Here is a 25,538-nt window from a genome sequence, read left to right as displayed (position 1 = left end):
AAATTCAATAAATAGCAACTTTTTCTGCATGCAGATTTATGTAGTTGTTTCTAACTCTTTTTTAACATAGACCAGTCCTGATCTTGTATTACTTCTTAATGAAAAGAGTATTGAATTTAGGGATGGTAGTCTTAGCATTGAAGAGAAGTAACATCTTCTCCACCCTGAATCAATCTATTGTTACAACTATGTACTTGTTCAAATGCATGTATGTGAGAATTCATGCACAGAACCCGATTATTTATTAATTCAGAAGTCTACAATATGTAGTAAAAAAAAGTATTCTGCAACCTTGCCCAACTGCTCTTTGAGCCGTGCCGAAGTTCCCAGCATTTCATTCGCTTCCTCTTGGGAAACTTCTTTTGTAACAAGTTGCACCGTCCTCGTAACTGCTTTGTACTGAGCTTCCATTGCAGGCAATTTCTGCTTAATATTCTGAAAAAAGTGTTTCAAAAAATATTTCAGCAACACTATTTATGCATTCATGGGAGATAAAAGACTGATAAGTTATATATATTCTAATTATATATTATTTTCATCACTGATTTCAGTGAACACGTTCATATTTCAAATGCATGAAAACTGAGCCAGAGAGTATCAGTCAACGCACCTGAATGTGATTTGAAATTACAAATAAATATGTACTGAGACAGGGTTCGGGAAATTTGCCCTAAAAATGTCACTAGCAGAATACAATCACATATATTTTTTAGATACAGCTGAAATATCTAATACTAAAATGATTTCATGCTATCAGAATTAAATAGTTGCAAGTTTCTTTTGAAGGAGGAAGAAAGAAATTAAAGGAAGACACTTACTTCTAAATCTTGCACAAACATTTTGACATCATGAAAGGACACTTCTACAGAGCTTGAAAATTTCTTATTGCTTCCATCAATAAAAGCTGTCAAATGGGCCACACCATCCACATACTCCTTCCTCATTTTGTCCAGTTCATCTGCTCGAGCATACTGAAAAAGAGAACGTAAAGGAAAAAAGACAATAAAAATCCCCAAACAAAACAAAAAACCCCACCCCAAATTAGATACCTAGCAATTAAGTAATGATCTAATAGAATTATCATGTTTTCAGTGCAATTGTTTGCTGGAAAAATTGTATTCAGTGAAGTACAATATTATGGAAAGTAATCTATATTCATCATCTGCATTAGCTTCAATAGTAATGATGCTAAAATGAACAGCATACATACAGGACATCAGTCTCTTTTAAGGTCTGGGGAATGTCAGACCCATTTGTTTCTACCCTAGAATCAACAGTTCAATTAATTTCTCACTACCTGCAGTATCAGTTTTGAAAATTAGGCAAGGAGAATAGAACATGAAAAGCGTAGAAAAGCTAAAGGATAAGGGAAATCTTAATAATGGAATGCTGGCTGGGGGAAGGGGAAACACATGCCTTAGAAAGTAGAAAGAGCTGTGTGACAAAAATGGTGAAAAAGCCTGTGAGGAAAAAACCCACATAGCCAGCATATGAAAGAAGCTGCATAAGTAGAGGAAGAGACATTTACATCAGTGAATCACCCTAAATAGCATCAGCAAGTAAAGCTTGAGAACATCCTTGTCAACAGTCTGGAAAAGTTACAATACAAGAGAGACAATCATTTTTTGCTTTTCCTTTTAACTTGACTGCATAGGATAACAATGCCAGTAAAGAAAACAGATTCAGTACCTTCAAACAGGCAACTGCCATTTAAAATCACTGAAAGGGGACAATATTGATAGATGTACATTGACAAGAAAAAAGGTATTTTCGTACGTGTTTATGAGGTGTGAAATAGTTCTACATAATTAAATTCACATCTTCTCTTTGATTTTTAAAGAGCAAATATAGAAATAACAATTCTTTTTGTATCAGCTGAATCTCTTACATGAGGTAAAGGGTAGGTTTATTCGTTTACTATCAGAGCCTTTTTGTAGGCAAGACAGAAGTAAAGTCTGACCAAAATGAAGAAAAATTTAGTTAATTAAATTAATTATTGTCCCTGCTTACGGTTGCAGTACAATAACTGGAAGAAGCTTTCATCAAAAAGTAGTGAAAATAATAATTTTCACAATTTTCACTGTTTAGCTTTACAGAGTTGTTACAGCAGAAATAGGTCAGTCATTTTCTTTGTAGAACAGCAGAAGTTATGTATAAATAACATTCACTGTATCAAGACAGGTGACTATGATGAAAAACTGCAGCTTATTCTTGAAAATATCCCCTCACACGCCCAAAATAGCTGTATAACCAAAAAGGTAAATAAAGGAAGAGCCCCAATACAATAAATTATTGTCAGGGAGTCACTTCTAATTTAAATAATGGTAAAATTAGGTACTTTAGAAAGTTGTCCTATAGTCCTGCTAACAGGGTAAGTTGTCTTGCTTGCATGGAAATGACAAAGTAAATATTTAAAAGTAACAAGGGCAAAATCACTTACCTGCTTAACTTGCATAAACAATTCTCTCCATCTTCCATTTAGCAACAGAAGCTGCTGTTTAAGATCCCTGGAAATGGTCTCATCACATGTTTCAATCAGAAAATTACCAGCATCATTCATAGCTGTGTGCTGCTGGATCCAATGAGGTAAGTGCCGGAAGAAATCCTGAAGAAGAAAATAAAAACACAGTTCCAAAACCGTTTCAATTAGTCTTTATCTTTAATCACAAAACTAAAATTTAATCACTTGCTCATGACTTGATAAAGACTTATTGAACAATCATCCTCTGAAGCTCTTCACATCAAATATGCCATAATAGAATTTTAATGTCTGTGAATATAACCTGTGGAATTAAAAAATTACTGCCAGTTTACTAACAGCTTTATTTTACTCTAGTGAGTGGCTTCAGTTAAACTAATGAAACCCCACCTTGAGAGAAAGCTCCATAACTCAAAATGCTGTCAGGGCTCATGTATTTTCTGTGTTAACCTTAAACAGTGTGGGCTGATAGTAACCTCGGCCATATACAGGCTGTGGAGAGGTCCTTTCCCTGCTGTGAACCACATGCAGCTTTCCAAGGTCTGGCCTCTCAGAAGACCTGTGAAGACTAATATTTTTATCACCGCTTACTCCCAACTCAGAGCAAGTGAGCACAGAGGGGAGAGAGATGGGTGTCAGTGATTTTGTCCCCCTCCCTGAGACAGCCTACATAACCTGCATGTATCCTGTAGGCAGGTACACACACATACATTGGTAGAGAAGACAAAGACAAATTCCCTTCATTCCTTTTCTCTCTCTCTTCCAGATAATGGACAATTGTTCCTAACATAGGTATCCCTGGGCTCTATGTCTCCATCTATACCAGTAAAAAAAAAAAAACAGGACTCAGTCACTGTCTCATGATTGTCCACATCTTCTCTGACATGGTTTTGGCTTGTCCCTGATGCCCTTCTCCCAAACAATGCACAATTCAATGAATGGCAGTCTGTTCCAAACAGACTGGATCATGAGGGTGCCTTCTTTCAGGGGAGAAGGAGTAATTGGAAGGATTCAATCTGAACCATGCTACCTGAACCTCAGGATTTAGGAGGAGTTAGTGAACCCTTTTGTTTACAACTATCCCTGTTTACAACTATTTTGTTTACCCTATAATTCCAGAACTGTTCATCTTCCACATAACAGTCCCATACAGTCCTTCGCTCAATGGTACATATGAAAAATTCCTATCCAACCACAATGTCAGTCATCCCAAGTTTTAGAGCTACAGTTCTGAAACTATATTTGTCAGAACTCATCCACATATAAAAAATGTTCAGATGCAACTGTAAAGAAAAAGTCACATGGTTGTACACTGGTCAAACATCTTGATGAGAGACTTGAACAACACACAGTGTTTCAATTCCCAAAGCTGAGATCAACAGTATTTGGGTGCTCTGTACTGATGTATCAGTGAATACATTTAATCAGCTTAATAAACTGCATCTGCAGTCTGAATCTTTTTCCACTCACAGTGAAGCAGCCCCCTTGCTTTGTACGAAGGCTAAACTTTATGAGCACACCCAAAAGAAATTAAGTCTACTGCATCCTGCACCGGTCAGCTTTCCAATGGTCAGGCTCACTAGAGGTCAAGAAGAAAAAAGCAAATGGAGTAAACTACTCACATCCTTGTTTCTGCACACTTATTCCCACAAACCATTACCTTCTGCCGACCTGGCTGGGGAGTCTCTCCATTTCAGAAGCCAACTTAAGACGTGTTGAATTTAAACAAGTTTGGAAGGTACTGGGAAGCACACCTTAGTCTCAATTAAAACAGTGCACCTCTTTTTAAGGAAGTCACCACATGAGATCTAGAAGCTCTCTAAACCCCTTTGGATACTGCTGTGTGAGGAAAGCATGGGAAGGTGCAGTTAGAATGAAATATTATAGAAAGTGCTTAAGAGGTACTGGAAGTAAACAAAGGAGTTGTAGAAGGAACAGTTTGAAAAATCCAAGTGCACACTGGTATTTTGTTTTTGCATGATCTTCAGTGCTACAGGTTCACAATAAAGATTCTGAAAACTGAAGCAGGATGAAGGGCTACTGTGGTCTTTGCCTAGGATGGAATATACAGGCTTTAAGCAACACAGGTAAGGTTTGCAAATGAGCAGTTTTGTATCACTTTACTGATATCTTTGTCGGTTTACAGAAAAAATATTTTTAAATGCTTAAAAATGTTTTACGCCATATTCCAAACAATAGTTACTATCTTTCACCTGGTATTTCAGATTGTTTTTCTTCATGACTGTAAGACTATTAATTTTACAAACCACTATAACTGATTTTGGTTTTAATAACCAAATATTAAAACTGCTAAATCAGACCTATCCCTGGAACTATCTAACTATTTAAGTAAACATTACTTCTGTGGAGAGCTAAATTCAACATTAAAAGTAGAAGGAACTTTAAAAATATGTATTTCAGTCTACAGGCGGATTATGCTAGCCACTCAGTAATGTTTGACAGGTTTGAGCCAAGGTACCCTTAAGAAAAAATTAGCATTTTGGGAAGAACAGATCTTCATGTCTAAGGTTTTCAACAAGATTCCTTGGAAAAAAGAAATCTTTGAAATCATGTATCAGAATGTAAGGAATTCTTTGTAGGATTTACGTTAGAAATCAAAAGCAAGCATATACTGTATGGGTATGTTCAAATTTTGGCTTTGAAAATCTTTGAAGATAAAGTCATACATCTAAACAGAAAAGTAAATGTTTTGATTTTATTCATATACATGAGTTTAAGAATATTTAATCATTGTCCAGTTACTTACATCAATCATACAACAGTATCACCCTGATCAGCAGAAGTTATCCTTCCTGCCCAGTAATAATTGTGAATACTAAATTATGCCAGACTGGCTTTTTATACTGGTTTTTTTTTTTTTTTAAATTATTTTAAAGGTGTATTCCATTAATTTACACCAGCTTGAACTAACAAACTTTAAAACAAAGTATACTGTTTTCTCATGTAACATGAAATGCTCATTCCTAACCTGATGTCAGTTTGCTATGTTACAACTTATGAGAACCCTACTTTAGTTTTAAGAGCTGTATAGCTGCTACATTGGGATCAGGTGCAAATTCAGCACCTATTAAGTGTAGGACTACTCAAATCAATCGAGGTTATTATTGAAGGTTTACCAACTTTAATCTTAGTGCTTCAGTACTCTAACATTACAGCAGAAAAAAATTACAGAACTATCTTTATAACTGCACGTCCCCAAAATCAATTGTCTAAAAGATTTCTGAAATGCCAGGGAAATTGATTAATCAACCATCAAATATAACAACACATACTAATAATACTGCTCTTTGAAGGTAATGAGTACTGAAATCTGTCATCTAGAAAAATCAGTGTAAGTGTCTTAATGGGTAGTCCATGATTACTCACTTTGGTGCTAAGAGCTGTATTTGCCTTTGAACGAATCATGAAACATTCCTATCTCTGAGCAATAGTGCTGCCCTATATTCATGTCAAAGATGCCTCTAGCCATGGTCCCACAGGTGAGGCTTTCTCCACTGTGGATAGCTGTATTTGCCTCTAGATGCTAGACAAGCAAACACTGAAACTCCTATGACCAATGAAGACAGGATGTCGAAGTCTGAGCAAAACCTAAGCAACTGCAAAAAACTATCCAGTGTTTCACAATATACAAAACAGCCATATGCATATGCTACTAGTGCATACCTTTTTGGAATGTTCAGGCTGATTCAGCATTTTTTCAGCATCTTCAAGCCAAGCTTGTAGACCTGCCACAGTACTGCTGTATCTGTCCCAATTAGCAATTACTTCTTCCAGCATGCTTCTTACACTTCTCACCTCTACTGAGAGGTTCCTCCACTGAGCTGTGGTATCATTCATGAATTTCATCACATTCTCAACTTCTTCCACTGAGATATAGGAAAGACATTGATTATTTTGTTTCGTTACCGTTTCTGTAAAGACTAACTTTATATCATGCTTATTCACTCTCATCAGGGAATTATATTTTACTGTAACCTCTATTTCAGGAGGCTGTTATATATGAATGTTCAGTTCACAGCCCAATTTTAGCTCAAGATCACGACTGAGAAATTAAACGTGTGAATTAAAGACTTAGGGAAGTACATAAAATGAATGCTAAATTAAAACAGTCACACTGCATATTGTGTGTGGTGCTCATTTCAAATCTGCAATAAAAGAAATCAAGAGACAGGCTTGACTTAAAAAAAGCAGAAAATGAGAGTTGTATAATAAAAAACACATATTATTGAAAAGTCTACACTGAAAAGTATGGAATAAAATTCTGATCTTCCTGCCATTGACTTTGAAAACACACTGCTGCTAAATTTTGCCATTTAACTTTTGGCATTTCCACATGGCAAGAAAGGAACAAATGTGTCCTCATTCCAGAGGAAAACAAACTGAGAGAAGAAAAAAGCCAAGCAAATGCTAAGACTTCATAAAATATACAGAATATACTTGTTTTAAAGAGTTTTTAGCTAATTTGAACTGCTATTGTTGAATTCATATATGTTAGTACTTGCTCTTTACAAAAGAATTTGTCACTGGATTTTATTAATAGCATTGAATAAATCTGTGACTTTTGTTCTTTGTAAGAATACCTTGAAAAAATGTTTGCTTTTGTAAAATTTGGGTGTCACTATCAATTTAAATTTCACAAATAAACAAATAAAGGTATCCATTTTCCCCCCCCTTAGCAGCAGCTGAAACAATCCTTCACAGACATTATTGTGTTGCAGATTAAAGTGATCTCATGTCTGTAATTATCTAGGTCAGATATTGCCCTCGAATTCTCACTGAACTCAGCAGTATTCAAGAATGACAGGAGGCTGCTGTTGAATCAGCTATACATTTTTTCTCATTTATATCCACTCTGCAACTACCATTTGAGTTCCTCTTCCAGGTTTTCAAAGTTAATGAAGAACCTCCAATAAACCAAGGCATGATTTTGCAACTATAATATTGGGATCAATTCCCAGTTGCATTTTTCTTTTAAATTAAGCCAAGCCTGGGAGCACTTCCAGGCACTAGAACATGATTTTCCCTACTCCTAATCTGGTTTCGGTCACAACTTTTTACCCCAAATTAACAACACTGAAATAATCCAAGAACTAGCATGGACAGTGGGTCATCCCAGGAGAAAGTCTGAATATGACCACTCCTCTCCTATGGAGACTCAGAAGCAGCAGGCTGCTCTGGACCAGGTGCCTACATGCTAGTGACAAAAAAATACAGACACTTACCTGAGCCATTTGCTTTGGCATACATTTCAGCTGCTCGTTTCAAGATCTGGTAGGTAACTTCATACTGCTCAAAGAACTTGCTATTTTCAATAACAGACTGAAAAGGAAAAAAAAAAGAAAAAAAAACAAAAACAAACAAACAAAAACCCAGATAAAATAAAGATGGGTACGAGGATTAGCAATAATTTCTATGAACTTACATCAGGATACTGATGACAACATTTAACTACATTCTTAATTCATCTTTTCATCATTATAATATTTTTAATGTCTTAATTATAAAATAGCATACAAATTTCACCTTTTCAATTTAATGGTACAGCAGCGCATATCATTAGAAATACAGATTTATTTACTTTCCACATGGAAAGGTTTTTGGAAGTTTTCATATTTTCTGTCTTGCTGGAAATTAACAGCATATGATACTTAGAATGTGCAGAAACTGAGTAAGAAACAAGTTATTTAATGAAAACCGTTTTACACTCAAATCTAAGTGGAATAATTTTAATAAAAGAGAAAATTTCCTTCATATATGTCACCACAAAAATCAAATCCAATTGTTCCTGTAATAAGCTTTTGCAGAAAGACAGGTTACACTTTAATAGATGAAAAACATTTGCTTTATTCTTCCAACTTTCTTTACCTCCTTTGCAACTGGTAATAAAATAAGATCATGGAAATACTGCACAAAGAGATGCTGTTTTTCCAAAGTGTGACACAGCGCTGTTCCTTTGTAAGTGATGGTTTAGCTCTGTGAAGTGTTATAGTGCGATGAATAAATTATCTGGAAATATTTTGGTAAAAAAGTTATGCCTCTGACATTTATGCCTTTTTATCCCTTATGGCAAATGAAACTGACCTTTTTTTTACATGTCTTTCAGAAATGTTATGTCCTTTAAGTGCAATACAGAATTACAGATCTACATTATGCAAGCACATTGTATCTTGCATTACCAGTGTTAAAATAGGAAGAGAAAGATACAGTTTGGAATGGTTCTGCAATTTATGCTACATCTCATCCATCCTCAGCTACAGATTACAAAATTAAGGAATGCACACCCCACATTTGTCTATGGAAGCTTTGGAATGCCATAATAGACAAAATCAGATGAGTGTGATTTTGATTAAACCAGGTTTTTAATGAAGGCAAACATATTTTGAACAAGAGAATGAGATCTTGTGTGTTCATTGACACATATTATATAACATGAAAAAAGCACTTAAAAATAATTCTAACAAGTATATATCTAAAACTCTTCTATTTAAAACCTATGACGGTTGCTATGTCAGGTTACAACAGTTATCTAGTATGTAATTTAGAATTGTTTTTATAACCAAGGAAACTAGCAGACAAGAATAATCAGAATTTTTTTTTTGTTCTCCTGTTAAAACAAAATCTGCTATGTATGAAGATCTACAGGCTTTATCATGAATTATGTGACAGAGTCATGACTTTCAGTTTCTCCAAACCCATGAAAACATTTTAACCTGAACTAAAACTTCCAAGACTACACATAAAAGAGCAAAACAGATTTACATAACACTGACATCAAGAGCCATCTGAAACATTTTCAAAAATTAAAGGCATTTTACTGATTAATATTGTCTACCATCTGACAAGACTACTTGAAGAAAACAAACAGCTTTCCCAAACCAGTATAGCATATTCTGCCAAAATAGTGCTAACACAGCAGTGCTAAAACTGGGTTCCATGGGTTAAAAACCATGGATAATTGTACCTAGTATCTCCATTACAGTGGAATTTGGTACAGTATATTATTCAAGTTGATGGTGTACAATCTGTGCTGACCTTTACTTCTGGTGTACGCCAGACGGGTTAAAAGATGATAAGATTAAGTAAAAACCACCACTTTTATTTTTAAGTTATAGCACATAAATATTTTCCAGGCATATGTTCTATCCAGATCCTAATTACGCATGTTCCTAGAATGCTGACATTCCCCAGTCTGTTTTGGCAGACAAACAGACTTACACTTTTATCTCCTGCTAATGTAGTCACTCTGACTATAAGGTACTGACTACAGCTTTCCTACGTAAGACTCCTAATGTACTGGAAGAGTAATACTCATCTCTCAGTCCTAGAAAACTGGTCCCAGGTAAGAAAAAGCAAATAAATTCTCTTTCCACCCCAACTTGAAGGAGCCAGAAGTCAAGGCCATGAAGAATGAAAATGAGATCTATTTATCTTCCTGTCCTGATTTCCTCATTTTGATGTTATACAGTTTCAAAAATAATGCAAGGAAGAGTCTTCCTTCCCTAAAGATCACCTCAGCATCAGTGGTCTGAATTGCAAGAACAATTGGGGCACTTGCAAATTAATACACAAGTTAACAACTTTATGTTCATTTTGAAGGAAAAAAATAAGAAAATCACCAAAAAAACCCCTAAAAATTCAAGTTATCCACGTTTTTATTATTTCCCTTGTCACCTTTTAGTATTTTTTCACAGTCTTAGAGAGTAAAAAAAACCGGCTACACTCCTAGTTATTGCACATCACAAACTAGCTAAGTCAATTCAAGTAATTATCTGATTTTGGAAAGCTTGTCTGAAAAGAAGGTTAACTAACTCCTGAATTTTTGTATGTTCCTAACTGCCAAAGTTTAAACACAGAAATTCTCACTTTGAAGAGTGAGAATTTCACCCAAATTTCACTGAGTTTGAGATTTTCTTTTCAAAGAAGTGGGGACATCGATAGTTTTCTCTGGTCATTGACCTGGCTTTGAATGGTTCTGTAACTGTATTAGTCCTTTTCAGACTTAATTTTTGCATGCAATTTTCCCCATATGGATTAGATAGAAGGGAATATATATTTAGACCAGCCCTGGTTTTGAAAGAATTCATCATGCCCTAATGTAGACGTGCAGCAGTACTATCATTCTACCTACACTTGGCACTGCACTTGTGAATCTAAAGGATAGAGCAGCATTACACTGAAAAAGAATTTATCAATGAACACTTGTAAGTCAATAGTTTCTGTTCCTAAACATGGCATATGGATGATGCAGAGCTGGAGCAAACTCTTTCCAGAATGGAAATAAAGAAAAGGGTTTAATATACTAATGCCTGAGTAGGAAAAGAAAAACCATTCTTTAAAAGAAGAAAATTATTCCCCTATAGGTATAGTATATTAAACAAGTATATGGAGGCAAAATAAATTCTTTTTTATTAATCTTTTGGAAGGCTGTAAAAACTACTGTATGGGAGTGCATGCCAAAAACCTCCTCTGTATTTAACTCTTAAACTGTGTATAGTCACTATAAAGTGCTTCTATCCAGGTGTAAAAGAAGATGAGATTAACTTCTTTGGAATTGCTATACAAAGTAAGCAAAAATCTAGTATTTGGAACCTCCAGACATGCTTCCTAAATTAATCATTGGACAGCAGCAGGAATGTTATTACTCTTTTTCAAAAAATGATACAAAGAGAATATTTTTTACTTTTAACCTTTTGACTAAAGTTCCTCCATGGGGAAAACAGACTCACATCTGAGGATATATTCCATAGGAATGCAGTCATAAAGTGGATGACTGGCAAATCTACGTTTCTGTACTTTTATACAATTACAGCAAACTCAAGTGTGAATATTTCAAAAATAGTTATAAAAAGAAGACAACCCAACTTACAATATAATTTTGAAGAAGTAGTTCCACAGACTCTCGCCTTCCGTATTTGATAATCCATGATTTTAACTTTGATTCTGCAAAAACTAGGAGTGACAGTAGACGGTACTTCAGTTCCAGAAACTCCATCTTCAACAGATGGAGCTCAGATGAAGAGACAACAAAATTAAACCTATAAAATGAATCACAGTATAGTAAAATACAGAAATATTCATTTTTGCAGGAGAGACTGAAAGCTTTAGTTACAGTTTGGATATTTTTCTAATCTTTCACCTCATTCAGAGTCTGCAAACATTCAATTATGTGTGATGATATTCTGATGACTGGTCTGGAACAACAAATTAATTACATTTCTTTTTAATAATAGAAAGCATCAGATCACTTCTGTTACTAAGTTTTGCAAAGTCATTTTTCATTTTTTTCACATGCATCCTGGCTGTTATATAACATTTCTTCCAGGGACAAGTAATAACAGGATCAATGTAAAAAAAGTACTCCCATCCAAAATCTATTGCTTATTTTTATTCCCATCAATTTCAAAAGCATCAGGTTTTTCAGTATATTTTAGTGTATATTTTAGGAGGTTTTTCCATGAATCTCAGTTTGCCACTGAGAAATGCAACTAGACAGTGATCTCTACATGAACAGATAAAATAGCAAACAGGCTCCCCTTCATGCACAGAAGCGTTTTATTTCAGACTGAAAGCCTTACCTGTCTGCCATATCCTCTAACTGGTCATGTGGAACAGGCACGCCATTAACAGACCTGGTCCTGTGGATCTCATGGAACGCTTTTTTGTGACCATCTATGTTTTTCAGCAGATCCTGATTGGATTTTAAGAAAGAGAGAGATTTTGAGAGAGTGGAGGGAGGGAGGGAGGGGAGGGAGAGAAAAGGCTCACAGTAGGCTATCCAACTAATAAGCACAATTTTAAGCCGGCTCTGATGACTCAATGTAGTTAACTGTTTGATCATGCTCTCACATTTCCATGCAATACCACATAAGCATTTACATCAACTTAAACATTTACACAGGGAACCCCCTTATGTGAAGCTCTGTTACAGCTATGCTGAACAATTATGGAATATTTTAAAACAGGATACATTGCAAAAGGTTTAACAAGCCAAGAACCCTTAACTGTATTAAATAATTAAATTAATTAAATTAAATCTCTGAAATGCAGTCTGCCAATATGCTAACATCCCAAAAGCATAATCCTCCTAAATTTACTCTTTAAATCTTTATAACAGATACTAACCTTTGCTAAGTATAGACTGAAATTTAAAGCAACTAATCTACTCTACTATATATAGGCAGAAGATCTATAACTCCTTCTCTAAGCACATATTCCATATTTAGTGAACTTTTCACTCTCTCACCATCAAAAGACTTCAGGCTCGCTGTGTCAGTACCGCACGAACGACTGCGGAATGTGGTACCCGACCTGTATTCCTGCAATCTGAACCGTACCAGAGAAACCCCTACAGCAGAGCACACTTCAACTGTAACTAAGCAACACCGCTTCAAACGGCTTCCTGGAGATTACATATTAAAATGAATGACTGGCAGCAGTCTTTGAAGAGATACTGTTAGCAGTAACACGTCAAGTCCCCAGAGAGCGGCTGAGAGAGCACAGAATGGTGGGCTCTTTCACTGCAGACAGACAGACAGCTGCAAGCACGGGGTGCTCAGAAGCCTGCTAGCAAAGAGGATCATGCAAAGGTTCCCCCTCTCACTTCTCAGGGAACAAAATGCAGGTTTCTGTACAGATTCTACATATGTATTTATTCCTACGTGCCAAGGAAGGGCTTCTCCCCAGCCAAAACCCGGGTTTACACAGAAGGAATCAATGATAATTCTCTGGCTCAGCTCACCAAATGTCCCCACTGTCCTCATCAGCCTGCCTGGGTTTTCATTGTTTTCTGCTTCAGCCAACACCTTGCTGTGAAAATAAATGAGCTAGGCTTTCTCAGATGCAGGTGATGTGCTGATTTTACCATAGTGAAAACTCCTGTGACTGACATAGTCTCACATAAAGGAAGGATTTGGAAAAAATATCTCAGCTGCATTTGAGACCTTGCCATACAAAAAGGGATGCCCCTAACGTGCACTGGTGAGCCAAAACAAATCACTGTAGTTTCACCCAACATCAACAGGAAGCTCATGAAAACTCAGGTACAGAATTCTCATAAAATTAAATCCTGCTCTGGGAAATGACCCTCAACAAGCATAGACACTACCCTTGATTCCAGGATCTTGGTAGCAGTATCAACGAAAATAAACATAGGCACTTGCCTGATTGCATGAGGTTTGTCCAAATAAGCTGGTACATTTTGTACTAAATTCAAAACGGCCATAAGCTATAAAGTTCACTAAAAAAACCCATTGTCAGATGAGACAAAGATAAAAAGGGGGCAATGATGTCATCTGAACAAATCCATAACAAACAAACAAACCAGAAGGAAACAAGGGCTGAAAAAAAATACACTAATGCATTCCTGGTACTATCCAGTAGCACATTAGGATTCATCAATGCAAATCTGAGCAACAAAACAAACTCCAGGAACAGATATAATTATATATGCTTCTCTTGAAGCTTTTTCCATCCCACTCCCATGGGAAAACTCCCCTGGCACAGATTAACCTAAATCAAAGTTTATTTGTTGGCATGGAAATCCCTCACTACAGCATTTCTGATGCAAATAAAAAACAGTTTAGGGCACACTCTTTTGTACTTCTTATGAATGTATCAAAAGGAGGTCTACAGTGCTCACATTCTAAGAACAAAAGAGTGTTTGACTTGTTAATTTTTAGTAAAAACAAACATCAAATCCTATGAATCCTGAAACATTTGATGCTACCTAGAAAGTTAATGAAATTTAGCATTAGAAGAGACAAAACCTTGAAAAAATCCATATACTCCTTACAGATTTTAACATAGGTTTTTTTTAAAATTTTATTTCTTACTACTAAAGTTAGAAGAGGTACAACTGTTCTAACAAAAAATAATCAGATAACCATGAAACTTCTCAGCTTTTCATTATATAACCTTGCTTTCTGATGAAAAAACCCTACTCAAATCCTAAACACAAAAAATAACAAATTTACAAAAAAAGTTTTAAAGTAGTAGTGACAGAGGAGAAAAAAAGCAATATTAAACAATACACCCTCAAGTACTGCCTTTCTCCACACCATCTTTTCCCTTTTATTTACTGGTTCAGTTTCATTTATCATCTCACCAGCATATTTTTTCACCAATACATTTTTCTCACTCATATTATGCAAATCCCCAGAAAAACCCTCATCGTTTTGGTTTTAAATGAGAACTTGGACTCAGCAAAGAATAACGGCACAATTATTTAAATTAATCTGGAAAAGTTTCCTGTTTACCACAGCACACTATCTTCCACCACAGATGGCAATCATGCTATCTGTCATCACAAAACTATCAAAATTCACTTAATTCTCATTGTCTCCCCCACATGAATTTCACCTGCACTATCAGCACAGTTATTCCTTTCTTCCCTTTTATTTCCCTTTATGCCTCTACTCCCTTTTTCCTGTTTCACCCAATTACTTCATACTGGTTGAACAACGCACCCAGTATTATGAGCTCCCTATGAAATTTTGACATAGAGATTAAAATATTAATACCCGATATTCTTCAGATAGAAGAACTGAAAACATTCAAAAGCAATTCTGATTATTGGTTGTAAGATACTCAGATATTACAGTTCAAGTCACCATGATGAGATACCAAGCTTTAGCCACCAACAGGACAACACAACCCACAGAAAGTAGATCATGATCTTTGTGAAGTATGGATTATTTAAAGCTGTGAAAGCAAGGGAGGATAACACACAGAATTAATGTATCTCCATCTACCTTATGTTGTTCAAGCTTCCTGTGTATTGTATTTGCTGTTTCCTCATGAGCTTGCTGAATAGTTACTTCTTCCCTCAGGGCAGCCTCTGCCCTGTAGAGCCAAGCACCTATGGTACCCAAAGGTGCAGGAAGGGATTTATCAAGGTGTATGTGCCAATCAAGCATCTAGGAAATAGAAGTTAAAGGAATGAAATTCCTCCACTGCTAAATAATACAAGCAAGTACATTGACAAAAATCAGACTTTATATTGTAAAATGAAACCCCCACGTAACAGAGTATAATTGAGACATAAATCTAGGTATATTATTCTACAGGAGTTTGGAAATCACAGCATTCTCACAGGCAAGAAAATCTCTATAAGAACTTGTTGATTTACGTATTTTCCTTTCTGAATGGTAATTGAGTTACACAATAATCACAAATAAACTGGAACAACCAAGAAGCAAAATATCTGGAATTCCATCATTTAATAGGCACAGTAAGGGATACAAAACCTTCTTATGCCAGTGTTATTTATTTTATGCTCCTGTGTAAAATCTTTATACCTCTATTTTGTACATACTTTTTATATGTAAGGTCTTCATGAGTCTCAAAAGACTGCAGAGGGAAGAATGTAGCAGTAAAACACTGTGTCTTATTGGCAATGCTAGTTATGGAAGTGAAAACATAAGAATTATGTGAAAACTCCAGAATAGTTTTAAGCAGATCCCCTGTTAAATATATGGCATACGTATATATATATATATATATATATATATATGTATATGTATGTATATATATATATATATATATATATATATATATGTATATGTATATATGTATATATATATATATGTATATATGTATAAACACACACACATACATATATGTGTGTGTGCATGTGTGTGTGTGTACTGTCGATATACTAGTAATCATTTTTTAATAACTTTTAATTTGGTTCAAACAGTATAATTTGCTCAGGATTTTTCATTCAGTTGTGCAAAATTCCAATCATAAATATTAACGTTAATTTCTTACTTTTGCAAATAGGTCCAAAATAGAATTAAAACCTCATTTATCGGTAAAGTATTCAGTATTACACAAGGGGTTTTTTAGTTATATGAAAAAACGTTATATTAAATTTTCTCAACTGGCAATTTACATAGGAACCTTGGGTTTGGAAGCAGCATTGTGTACGCTTTTCTTCCTATCAACAATGTCTTGGGCTTGGCTGAGCACTGTTACCACTCTTTCAAGTTAAGGGAAATCTCAAAGTATAGTCCTTTTCTTTAAGTTCATATTCTATCTTTGAGCAATATTAAAGGTGATAGTGCAGTAGATATTCTCACAACAACTGCAAAATAATTCAGCAGTGCCAGAAATTTGATCCACTTTTAGGTTACTAATGCCTAATAAATCAATAGCAAACAGGTGTTTAAATGTTTTTAAATTCCACCCTCCATTTAATAAAAAAGTTTATAGCACAATGTTTTTTAACTTACCCTGGAAGTAACTCTTTCCCATGCTTGCTTCACCACAGCTTGATCAAGTGATAATTTACCATCTTTCCTTAGTGATTGGGTTGCAAGTTCAAACTGTTTCCTTTTTACCTCATACTGTACCCTGAAATGCTTAAATGACTGCACAAAGAGAAAAATCAATTTCAGCAGAGAGTGAAGGAGTTAAATTCTTTAACATTTATGGAGTACCATAACGTATGGAAATTTTGTACTGATAGGAGTCCTAATTTCTCCCAAAGAGGAATTGCACTTAACTTCTATATTTACCTGTACATTTTTTATGTATATATAGATAGGACTTTTGTATTTCCCTTCAGCTATCAGATGCCTGAACCATGTATGAAATGGGATAAAAATTTATCAAATAAAATTGCAACTGGATTTAATGCAGCTTGGGAGAGTGGCTGCATTTAGAGAACAGTCAAGCTTCAGGAGAAAATTTAGGCCAAGTTTTGTATTTCTGACTTAGACATTAACCTTTGAGAGAGTGGATGAATATAAAACTCTAAGTCCTGTCCTCTCCACTTGCCACCTCATCCAGCCTTCAGCCATACCTCCTATCTGAGCTAAATCATGCAGGATCTGGAAGGATGGCACAGACACATGCTCTCTTCTAACTAGGACAGTCCTTCACACTGCTGGGAAAAGCTCTGTGTTAGGCAAACCATCTGTGCACTGTCCCACGTAGCAGAGATGGAGCTGACATTGTAATTCCTCCACTAGTAACAGGCAAAATACTTTGTGTCCTTATTTCTTTGAATAACACAATAGTGACTCTCATATCTACAGACTGCACAAAATACTGCAGCACCTATTACACATAATGACAATTTTTTTTTATCACACATAATTTCCCTGCTGCTTACCTGATATTTCTCTTGTAAGCTTGTTTCTGCCACCTGTGCTCGGGCTATGTCTCTTTCAAATTGTTCTGCCCACACTTTTAGGTCTCTTAGCACCAGTCTGTCTTCCTTCTATGATGTAGTACAACCACACATTAAAAAAAAAAAAACAAACCCATTGCAGCATTTTAGTAGAGTTGTCAGATATAACCCAGAATTTAACATCTCTATAGCAAGTCATTTAGCTGTAGTGAAAGAAAATGTGCCCAATTCTCTTATCATTTACCTTCTTACCTGGTCTAACTGAAAAGACCTTTCTCATTATGAGAGAATTCAGCAATTAGACATGAGTCTTACAGGAGTGAAATCATGACAAACGGGGGCATGGTGGTGCCATAGATATTATTAGCAGTTTTCATCTGATGTTAAATTAACACAGAGCTCTTTAAAGATATCTTAGCAACTAATTTTAGTCTTCAACAGATTAGCAAAGTCAATTTTCAGTAAAAGTTATGTGAGCTGAAACAGGAGAGGATTTTTTAATCTTTTACCACCTTTTTATTAGCTGGTCTGCTACTGCTGTAAAGAAAAGTTATTGTCTGATTGACTTCAGGGTAATCCTTAGTATCAAGCTCCAAGTTCAGAAGTTAGCAAAATATTTAGAATATTTTAACATGGAAAATGAAAAGAAAGAAAGAAAACCCAAGTATATTAAGTTTCTTTTCCTTCTATGCTGTTTTATGGCTTTGAAGAAAAGTGTATTTATTTTACAGTTTACCACTTCAGTCTGTCATAGCACTGCAGCTTTGTAAGGCTGCAAACTTCTCTGCAGAATTCAGTGACCTGGTAGTGGACAGAAAAACATTCATAGAAGTCTCAGGTCTGTGAGCATGTTATAAGCAAAGGTTATCAGGAAATAGAAAGCATTCTGTGCACTGTGTAAGCAGGCTGGCCAAGTAGGATCTCAGATTTCCACACAATAAACCAGATGTATTGGCTGTTAATCAGAAGCTACTTTTTGAAAGCAAAGTGGTAGGTGGTTGGTCATAATTTGCACAACAGATTTGCACATCACAGTTATCCTGACAGCCAGGTAGTTGCAGTGAGATTAACATGCTGTTAGAGCAGCTGTGCCGGAACAAAGTTCACTTTAGCTAATGCTCCTGTCATCTGATACACACAGGCTGATACCTGAGAAACAGTATGGGGCAGATATAACACTTCCCTGCTCCAGCTACCTGTAATACTGGACTTTCCTTGAACACACATGGTGTCCCAAGAAGCCAAAACTCCAAGCACTTCACAATTCTCAAATCACTGAAATATGAAGAAGGAGAATAAAAATTCTATCCTTCTAGTCTCTGTGTGTGAATATAACATCAAGATTCTTTGAGAAAACCAGAAAATTCATGACTATCCCCCTATGAGGAAAATCATAGAATCATTTACGTTGGGAAAGACCTTTAAGATCATTGAATCCAACCAAGTAGAATATAAAAAGGAAGCACGTTAACTCATTCTGCCATGAAAAAAGAACTTTGGTATTAAATTCGCTCTATTCTCAAGAAGCTATAAATTTAGTGAAACTATTGAGATCTCTATTAGCATTTAGCTGCCAGCTCCATAAAAGAAATACTAAACTATGCATCTTTATGGATTGAAAATCCTATAGTAATCTTACCGAAAATTTCTTACTGAAAATTTCAGTAAGATATTCTTGAAGTCATGAAGGGAACAAGTGTGCCCCAATGCGCTGAATAATTCACACTATAAAATTCAGTTTCATAAAACACTGTTTTATATTCCTCACATTCCTTAAGGTCCTCAAAGTCCTCTTTGACGGAGCATCTATATGCCTGCAATTGTTCATACAGTAATCTGAGAAAAGCAGGTATTTCAAATACAGTGTTTTTGAAATAGAATATCTCTGGAATTATGGTTTCTCTGATACTAAATTAACTGGTAGCATTTAGCCTTCTGCATTTTGAAAAACTATTTATTTAGGCAATTTTTGATCACTTTGGTTAATTGCAAAAGATGTAGGTGTCTCAGCAACCACCGAACTGGATGCTATAAATTACACTGTGCAACAAAGCATGGTGAATATTTCACTTATTTATTCATATGTTTTCCCAGGTTTCCAGTTCAGTACCTCACTTACCACCTGCAAATTAGACTCTGTGGTCCTTGGTTGATACTAAAGCACTCAGTTTAGGTAATGAACAGAAGAGATTCATTTTCTTAGACACCAAAACACTTGTCATCAACACCCACCAGATTTAATGAGCTATCATTCTTAAAAAAAGACTTTCATTAGTGCCTAATATTCTTACTCTTAAAAAAAATCAAAAGGAAATTCTTGCAGATACGTAAACTCTCTTCTAAAGTCTGCTCATCTGAAATAGCATACAGATCAGAAGATAAACCACCAGGAGAAGTTATCAGAATAAATACAACTATTTGTGCTTTCTCCAGGATGAGGACCATTGATCTCTGATCCATTTACTTGAATTTATCTAAAATCCTGTGGTTCGCTCAGAATGCTACTTCCAAGCAGCATTTGAAAATATTAATTTATCCTTACACAATTCCACAAATATGCACAGATTTGTAGTGATGAACAACTGGAGCACTCTGCTGACAAGGAACATAAAAGAAGGTATTTAGAGAGAAGTGTTTATGAGTTCTGATATGGTAATGGAGTGTATTTTAAATTTGAAATGAAAGTTTTCAGCCCAGACCCAAAATGAAAACATTATTTTATTAACTGATATGCCAGATTTAGTTTGAAAATTACATAATACAGAATACTGTAGGGTTTGAAGAGTTTAAAATAGAATGGGAATCTTAATTATGGAGTGGAAAAAGAGTATTTTGTTTAGTTCTCTAACACATAATTATAAACAAGGTGAACTGTTCAAATTCTCAGGCACAGAAACAATAGAATTTTCAAATATTACCTTTTAAATCTAAAAAACCCCCTTTAAGTCTGTTTTTCAGGGACATTGAACCATTGTATTGCATATGCACTGAGAAAATAAAGTCCCTTCAAAAACTTTTATTCAAAAATTTCACTGATTACACTGTTCATTTTGATAACTCTGGCTTATACATATATAAGTGTTACTGGATATATTTATGTTACTGAAACTCGCTCCCTGACAGCAGTATCACAGACACAGGGGGAATGCTGAGCCAGGCATCACCTTCAGGGATGAACTATTAATGACTATTTGCAGAAGTAGACTAAATCACTGGAAAAGCTCAGAAAGCTATTTTTGCAGCTGCTTCTCAGGAAACTCCACTTACACTGGGGAAGTCTGCTGGCATAAAAATGTCACAGAGGACAGGATTATCTTCTTATTACTTGCTCATCAGAGCACCAGAAGAGAAAGACTTTACATCAGAAATACTTTGAGGGGGTGAGTTTTAAGTACAGCTAAATTTATACCATGATAAGGAAATCAGCAGAGTTTTTACCACTTCAAATCTCCTCTGGCTTAAGAAGCAATGCACTGGGGATGTGTAAAGCTAAGGATGTATAAAGTCCCATTAAAGGTGCCCAAACTTGAATGGATTGATACTTTAGGAGCAATTCTGCTATCAGTAGAAATCTCTGCTTTAATACATCACGAGTTAGATATACATCATGTGAGATAAAGATGAACCCTTCATCCTAGTCACTTTATAACAGTCTATTTTATATATTTATTTAGAAAAAAAAATCCCAACCAAAAACCCCCAAGAATGTGGAACCTAGGCAATTAATTGCATCAGGTCAAACTGTAAACACTATTGACTGACTGCAGTCACACCTGCTACTTGTTTCAAAATATATTCACTTCTGCAGTCTTCCAGTTTCACCTCTGAATGCTCATTTCATATACCGTGTTAGATTTCTGAACTTCTCTCAGTTAATACTAGAAAATTAAAAGTATCTAAAAGTCAAGGACGATTAAAAAAGTATATTTTAAAAAATATTATAATTTAGATGAAAAAGGAGCAGCCTATGATGCAATTACAGATGAATATACCCTCTGTCCAACCCCCAAGCCATACACATCATTTACACAATCATACACTCTACCTTCTACTCTATAAACCTAAAGGTACACAAAAAATATCCATCTAAAATGAGATTAGATGTGTAGAAACATTGAACTACAATCTATTTATTTCGTGTTTATTTCTATACTAAAGAAAACCAAAAGCACAGTCTGTGATTTATTACAGGAATGCTGACTTGCTTTTCTATAACACTTCTGTTAAGTGATTTGCAAAATTAATTGTTAAGCTGTTAGGATCAGCTCATATACAAGAGCAGACCTAGATTAATCACGTCAATCTATTACTTTTCTGGAAAGATAAACTTAAGGGTAGCAAACTAATGTACATTAACCACCCCCCCCACCCCAAATCTAAAGTCAAATAAGTGCAGGATGAAAAAAGGTAACAACCATGAAAAGTCTAATTCAAGCAATTATTCTGAGCATACACCCTTACCTTAAATTTCATAAAAGAAATGACAAAAGTTGGGATTGCTTGAAGTTCCTAGCAATATGAAACAAATGGAAAAACGAGAAGCAAGGGAAAAAAAAAAAAAAAAAGAAGCAAAATAAAATAAAGCAAAGCAGGCAGAAAGTCCAGAGAGAACAGTAAGAGCCACACATGTAGGAATACAAGATGTACTTAGAACTATTATCAAGCTCACATGTCTGTAACATATCTAGTGAAGTAGTTTTCATATTAGATCTTATTTCCAGATTGCTAGTCACTACATGATTTATTTTATCTGGAAAAATAATTACTTACCTTAGAGTAGTAACTGTGTTTCTTTGAGATGTGTTGACTACACAAGTTCACACATGTTCACAGCTGGACCATGCATGAGAGATTGGACCCCTTTTAATTCTGGAAATGCACATGCAAAGAGCTGTTCCCTCTGACCACAAATAAGGGATAAGTTTCAATCATTAATCCACTTCTTCCAATGCAAATTCCTCATAAACTGAGCATTGAATCAGGAATTTGTGTGGACAACACATCTTGAGGAAACACAGTGCCAGCTGAGTGAAGGGTGGGGGGAAGAGAGTTAGAAATCTCCTCTTGGCCTCCCTCTCCCTGCCAAAATTCACCCAGACACAGTTTAGTCTGAAGTAGGATTCTTCTAACTAAATGTAGGCATCTGCAGCTGGGATAATCCATTTTCAGTTTTTTAGGCTAGACAGATAAAACCAGTTGCATCTAACATCTACTATCCAACTTATTCTACAGCAGGCACTTAACACATGTCAAGTAAAATATAATCTTAAACAAGAAATTAGGATTACTCCAAGAGTTCAGGGGACAAGAGTCTTGCAAGGTCACATCTCCCAGGTACCTGGATTGTGTGATTAAATATTTCTTTAGACTATGCTTCAGCAGGAAGACAGAGAAGCTAAAAACAGGTGGTTAGACTGGTCACAAAAACAAAAAGCTTTTTAATCAACTGTCAACAATATTTTATCTATCATTACCTAAGGGATGGATTTATCTGACTCTGTTCTATCTCTATAAAAATGCTCTGCAACGCACACTTCCAGATTGTTTGTTTAGGACACTGTCTTAAGAAAGATGCTGCCATCTGGGAAAGTGTCTCTCTCTTGCTGACTACAGGTGGAGTGTTGTAAGCTTTTAGATTTTAAAGGTGAATCCTGTCCTAAGTACCTAAACTAACCAAATAATGTAAAGATGGACATGGATACTCCAGGACAGTAAAAGAAATACAGTTCTTCCTCCAGGAAACAAAGAACGATGACATTAAAAAATTTAGTGCAATGTCTCTTACTTTCTTCTCAAAGTCTGGAAGTTACTGGTTTCTGTAGTGTGACATGCAAGAGGTTGGTAGTTCTACCAAAATTTGTCGATTGCTAGTGGAATACCTTAGTGATATCTCAGAAGAGGAAGTGGTTCCGACATCAGCACGTTAGCGTATCAAATTGATTTGTGTTCTGCCTCCTAGGAATTCACAAATTCTGGATGCAACTCATTATTTGCCCTTTCATAAGTCGTGTGCTAGCATCTCTGTGGGTGCAGCCAGAGACAGGCAGAGTCTGGAATGGCTGAATCCTGCCTTCTCCTGCATCGTCTCAGCATAAATGTCGGGGGAAGGTGGTGAGGCTGTTCCTCAAAACCCAATCCCAGCACAGCAGAAGGCCTGGCCAAGGCTGTTGGCAGCAGAAGCTGCTCTGTGTGCCATGGTGTGAGGATGGCAGGACTGCCTCAGCCTGAACAGGCCACAGCACGAGGCTTCAGTGCTCACTCAGTTCTCTTCATTGCTCAGTGGGATGCTGAGACACTGGCACTAGGATGTACTCAGATTAATGTTGCAGGAAGGAAAATTTTAAGTTCCAGTGCTCAGGAACTGGAATCAAACAGCAAAGCTACAGCTACCTTAGCCTCACACAGACATGAGGAAGGAAATTCACTCCTTTGAAAGCTGTTTTCTACCTCTGTAGGGAATACAGAGAAACACTGATAAAAATCACTTCTTCTTTCTCTCTTGCTGGGGCTGAGCAGATTGTCTCAGCAGTGCTTCCCGTGTTTGCCATGAAGAAAGCAAATCGGCACTAGGAAGTGAGTCATGATAACTTGGCAATGCTGAGCTTAGCCATTCCAGTGCAACGCCAGTGCACTAGAGCATACACAAAACCAATTCCAATGAAAAAACACGAATGAAAACAATTCCTTACAGCAAAGAGTTAAACATCAGTGTGAAACAAAAAGGAACTTCTGCCAAAATTGTAAATGCCTCTCAAGTATAAAAGCCCAAAGACTGTACCTAAGCAGCATCTTGGACCATTCTTGATCTTATCCAGAAACCCAGTGTAATAGAAATATAAATGACACATTGCTTCAGGTAACAAATTATTACAACATCATTGGTGCTATGCTTAAAAACCTGTTAAAGAACTTTAGGATTCATTGGTTTTCTACTATCTACAATAACTGTTAGTGTTATTTTTTGCTCCTGCTACTCCTGAAAAGAGGAAAATATCCGCAGGACCACTTTATTATTTTCTCCACCTACCTAACATCTGCAAGACTTGTTCCCTTATTCTTGGCTAATTATTTTTTCCCACTTTTCTTAGTGCGCTTGCTTGTCACTTGAACTGTTCATCAAAAGGAAATGTAATAAACTAAAAGAAAGCTATAAAATGTATTTATAAAGCCCCCCTTCATTATAAACTATTTCTTATAGTTATGCAAGAGAAACTTACATCATTCTCTGGCACATCAGTCACTGTATGATGAGGATCGGGATAGTACTTCAAAAACTGGGCTACATAGGTCATGACAGACTTTTCATCTGGCTTTTCAACATCCACATCTAGGCAAGTATAAAACACGGAAAATTAAATTTTTAGTGGAATGGCATAAAATGTGGTTCAAAGGTCTAAACACTATGAATTAGCACATCTGGCCTAAGACATGAAAAGTAGTTCAAACGTTTTTTTAGCTATGCATTAGGTACCTTCTGGGTCAAGGAGCCTTGGGATTCCTAGTTCTGCTTCTGCAATTGTGAAGGCTTCTTCCAGGTTTTCTCTATTTGACCTTCCCCTCACTTTCTCCATGTCCACTAAATCTGGGCGGATAGCATGAATAACAGAATGAAATGCAACACCACTCCTCCAACTTTGTCCAAAATCCTTGATTTCAATTCCAACTTGCCTAAAGAATATGAAAGGGAAGAAAGTTACTAATAACATCAGGACTACATGAAACAGAGGGGGAGAGACATGAATGCTTTACCCAGTTGTTATCCATCATTAAACCTAAACCACTTGTTCCTGTAATGCCCAGTCAGGTCAACTACAGTTCCATCTATCCACTGCATAAATTAATTTCTGCCTATGGAGATAGAAGTGGGTTTTTTTAATCATACACATGATGTATTTGTCTCCAGTG

The 25,538-nt window shown here is 35.9% G+C and overlaps 1 protein-coding gene across 1 annotated transcript in view; it reads right to left on the bottom strand.

Annotated features, from left to right (window-relative positions):
• The window catches only part of SYNE1 (spectrin repeat containing nuclear envelope protein 1), a 288,306-nt gene that overhangs the window by 197,163 nt on the left and 65,605 nt on the right, over nucleotides 1-25,538 (bottom strand). Inside the window, exons 7-18 of the mRNA XM_066179079.1 lie at nucleotides 25,105-25,301; nucleotides 24,851-24,960; nucleotides 17,616-17,723; nucleotides 16,732-16,869; nucleotides 15,250-15,414; nucleotides 12,076-12,188; nucleotides 11,367-11,535; nucleotides 7,723-7,819; nucleotides 6,164-6,366; nucleotides 2,441-2,605; nucleotides 819-971; nucleotides 292-435 (exon numbers count right to left, since the gene is read on the bottom strand). Of these exons, the coding sequence (XP_066035176.1) occupies nucleotides 292-435; nucleotides 819-971; nucleotides 2,441-2,605; nucleotides 6,164-6,366; nucleotides 7,723-7,819; nucleotides 11,367-11,535; nucleotides 12,076-12,188; nucleotides 15,250-15,414; nucleotides 16,732-16,869; nucleotides 17,616-17,723; nucleotides 24,851-24,960; nucleotides 25,105-25,301 (1,762 nt within the window). The remainder of the gene's footprint in view (nucleotides 1-291; nucleotides 436-818; nucleotides 972-2,440; nucleotides 2,606-6,163; nucleotides 6,367-7,722; nucleotides 7,820-11,366; nucleotides 11,536-12,075; nucleotides 12,189-15,249; nucleotides 15,415-16,731; nucleotides 16,870-17,615; nucleotides 17,724-24,850; nucleotides 24,961-25,104; nucleotides 25,302-25,538) is intronic.

The sequence above is a fragment of the Chamaea fasciata genome, unplaced genomic scaffold (genome assembly GCF_029207755.1).
Source record: "Chamaea fasciata isolate MVZ Bird 193981 ecotype frontalis unplaced genomic scaffold, bChaFas1.0.hap1 SCAF_3, whole genome shotgun sequence".
In the NCBI taxonomy this organism is placed as follows: Eukaryota; Metazoa; Chordata; class Aves; order Passeriformes; family Sylviidae; genus Chamaea; species Chamaea fasciata.
Note: the sequence above shows the minus strand (reverse complement) of the source record. Positions and strands in the feature narration are given on the sequence as shown.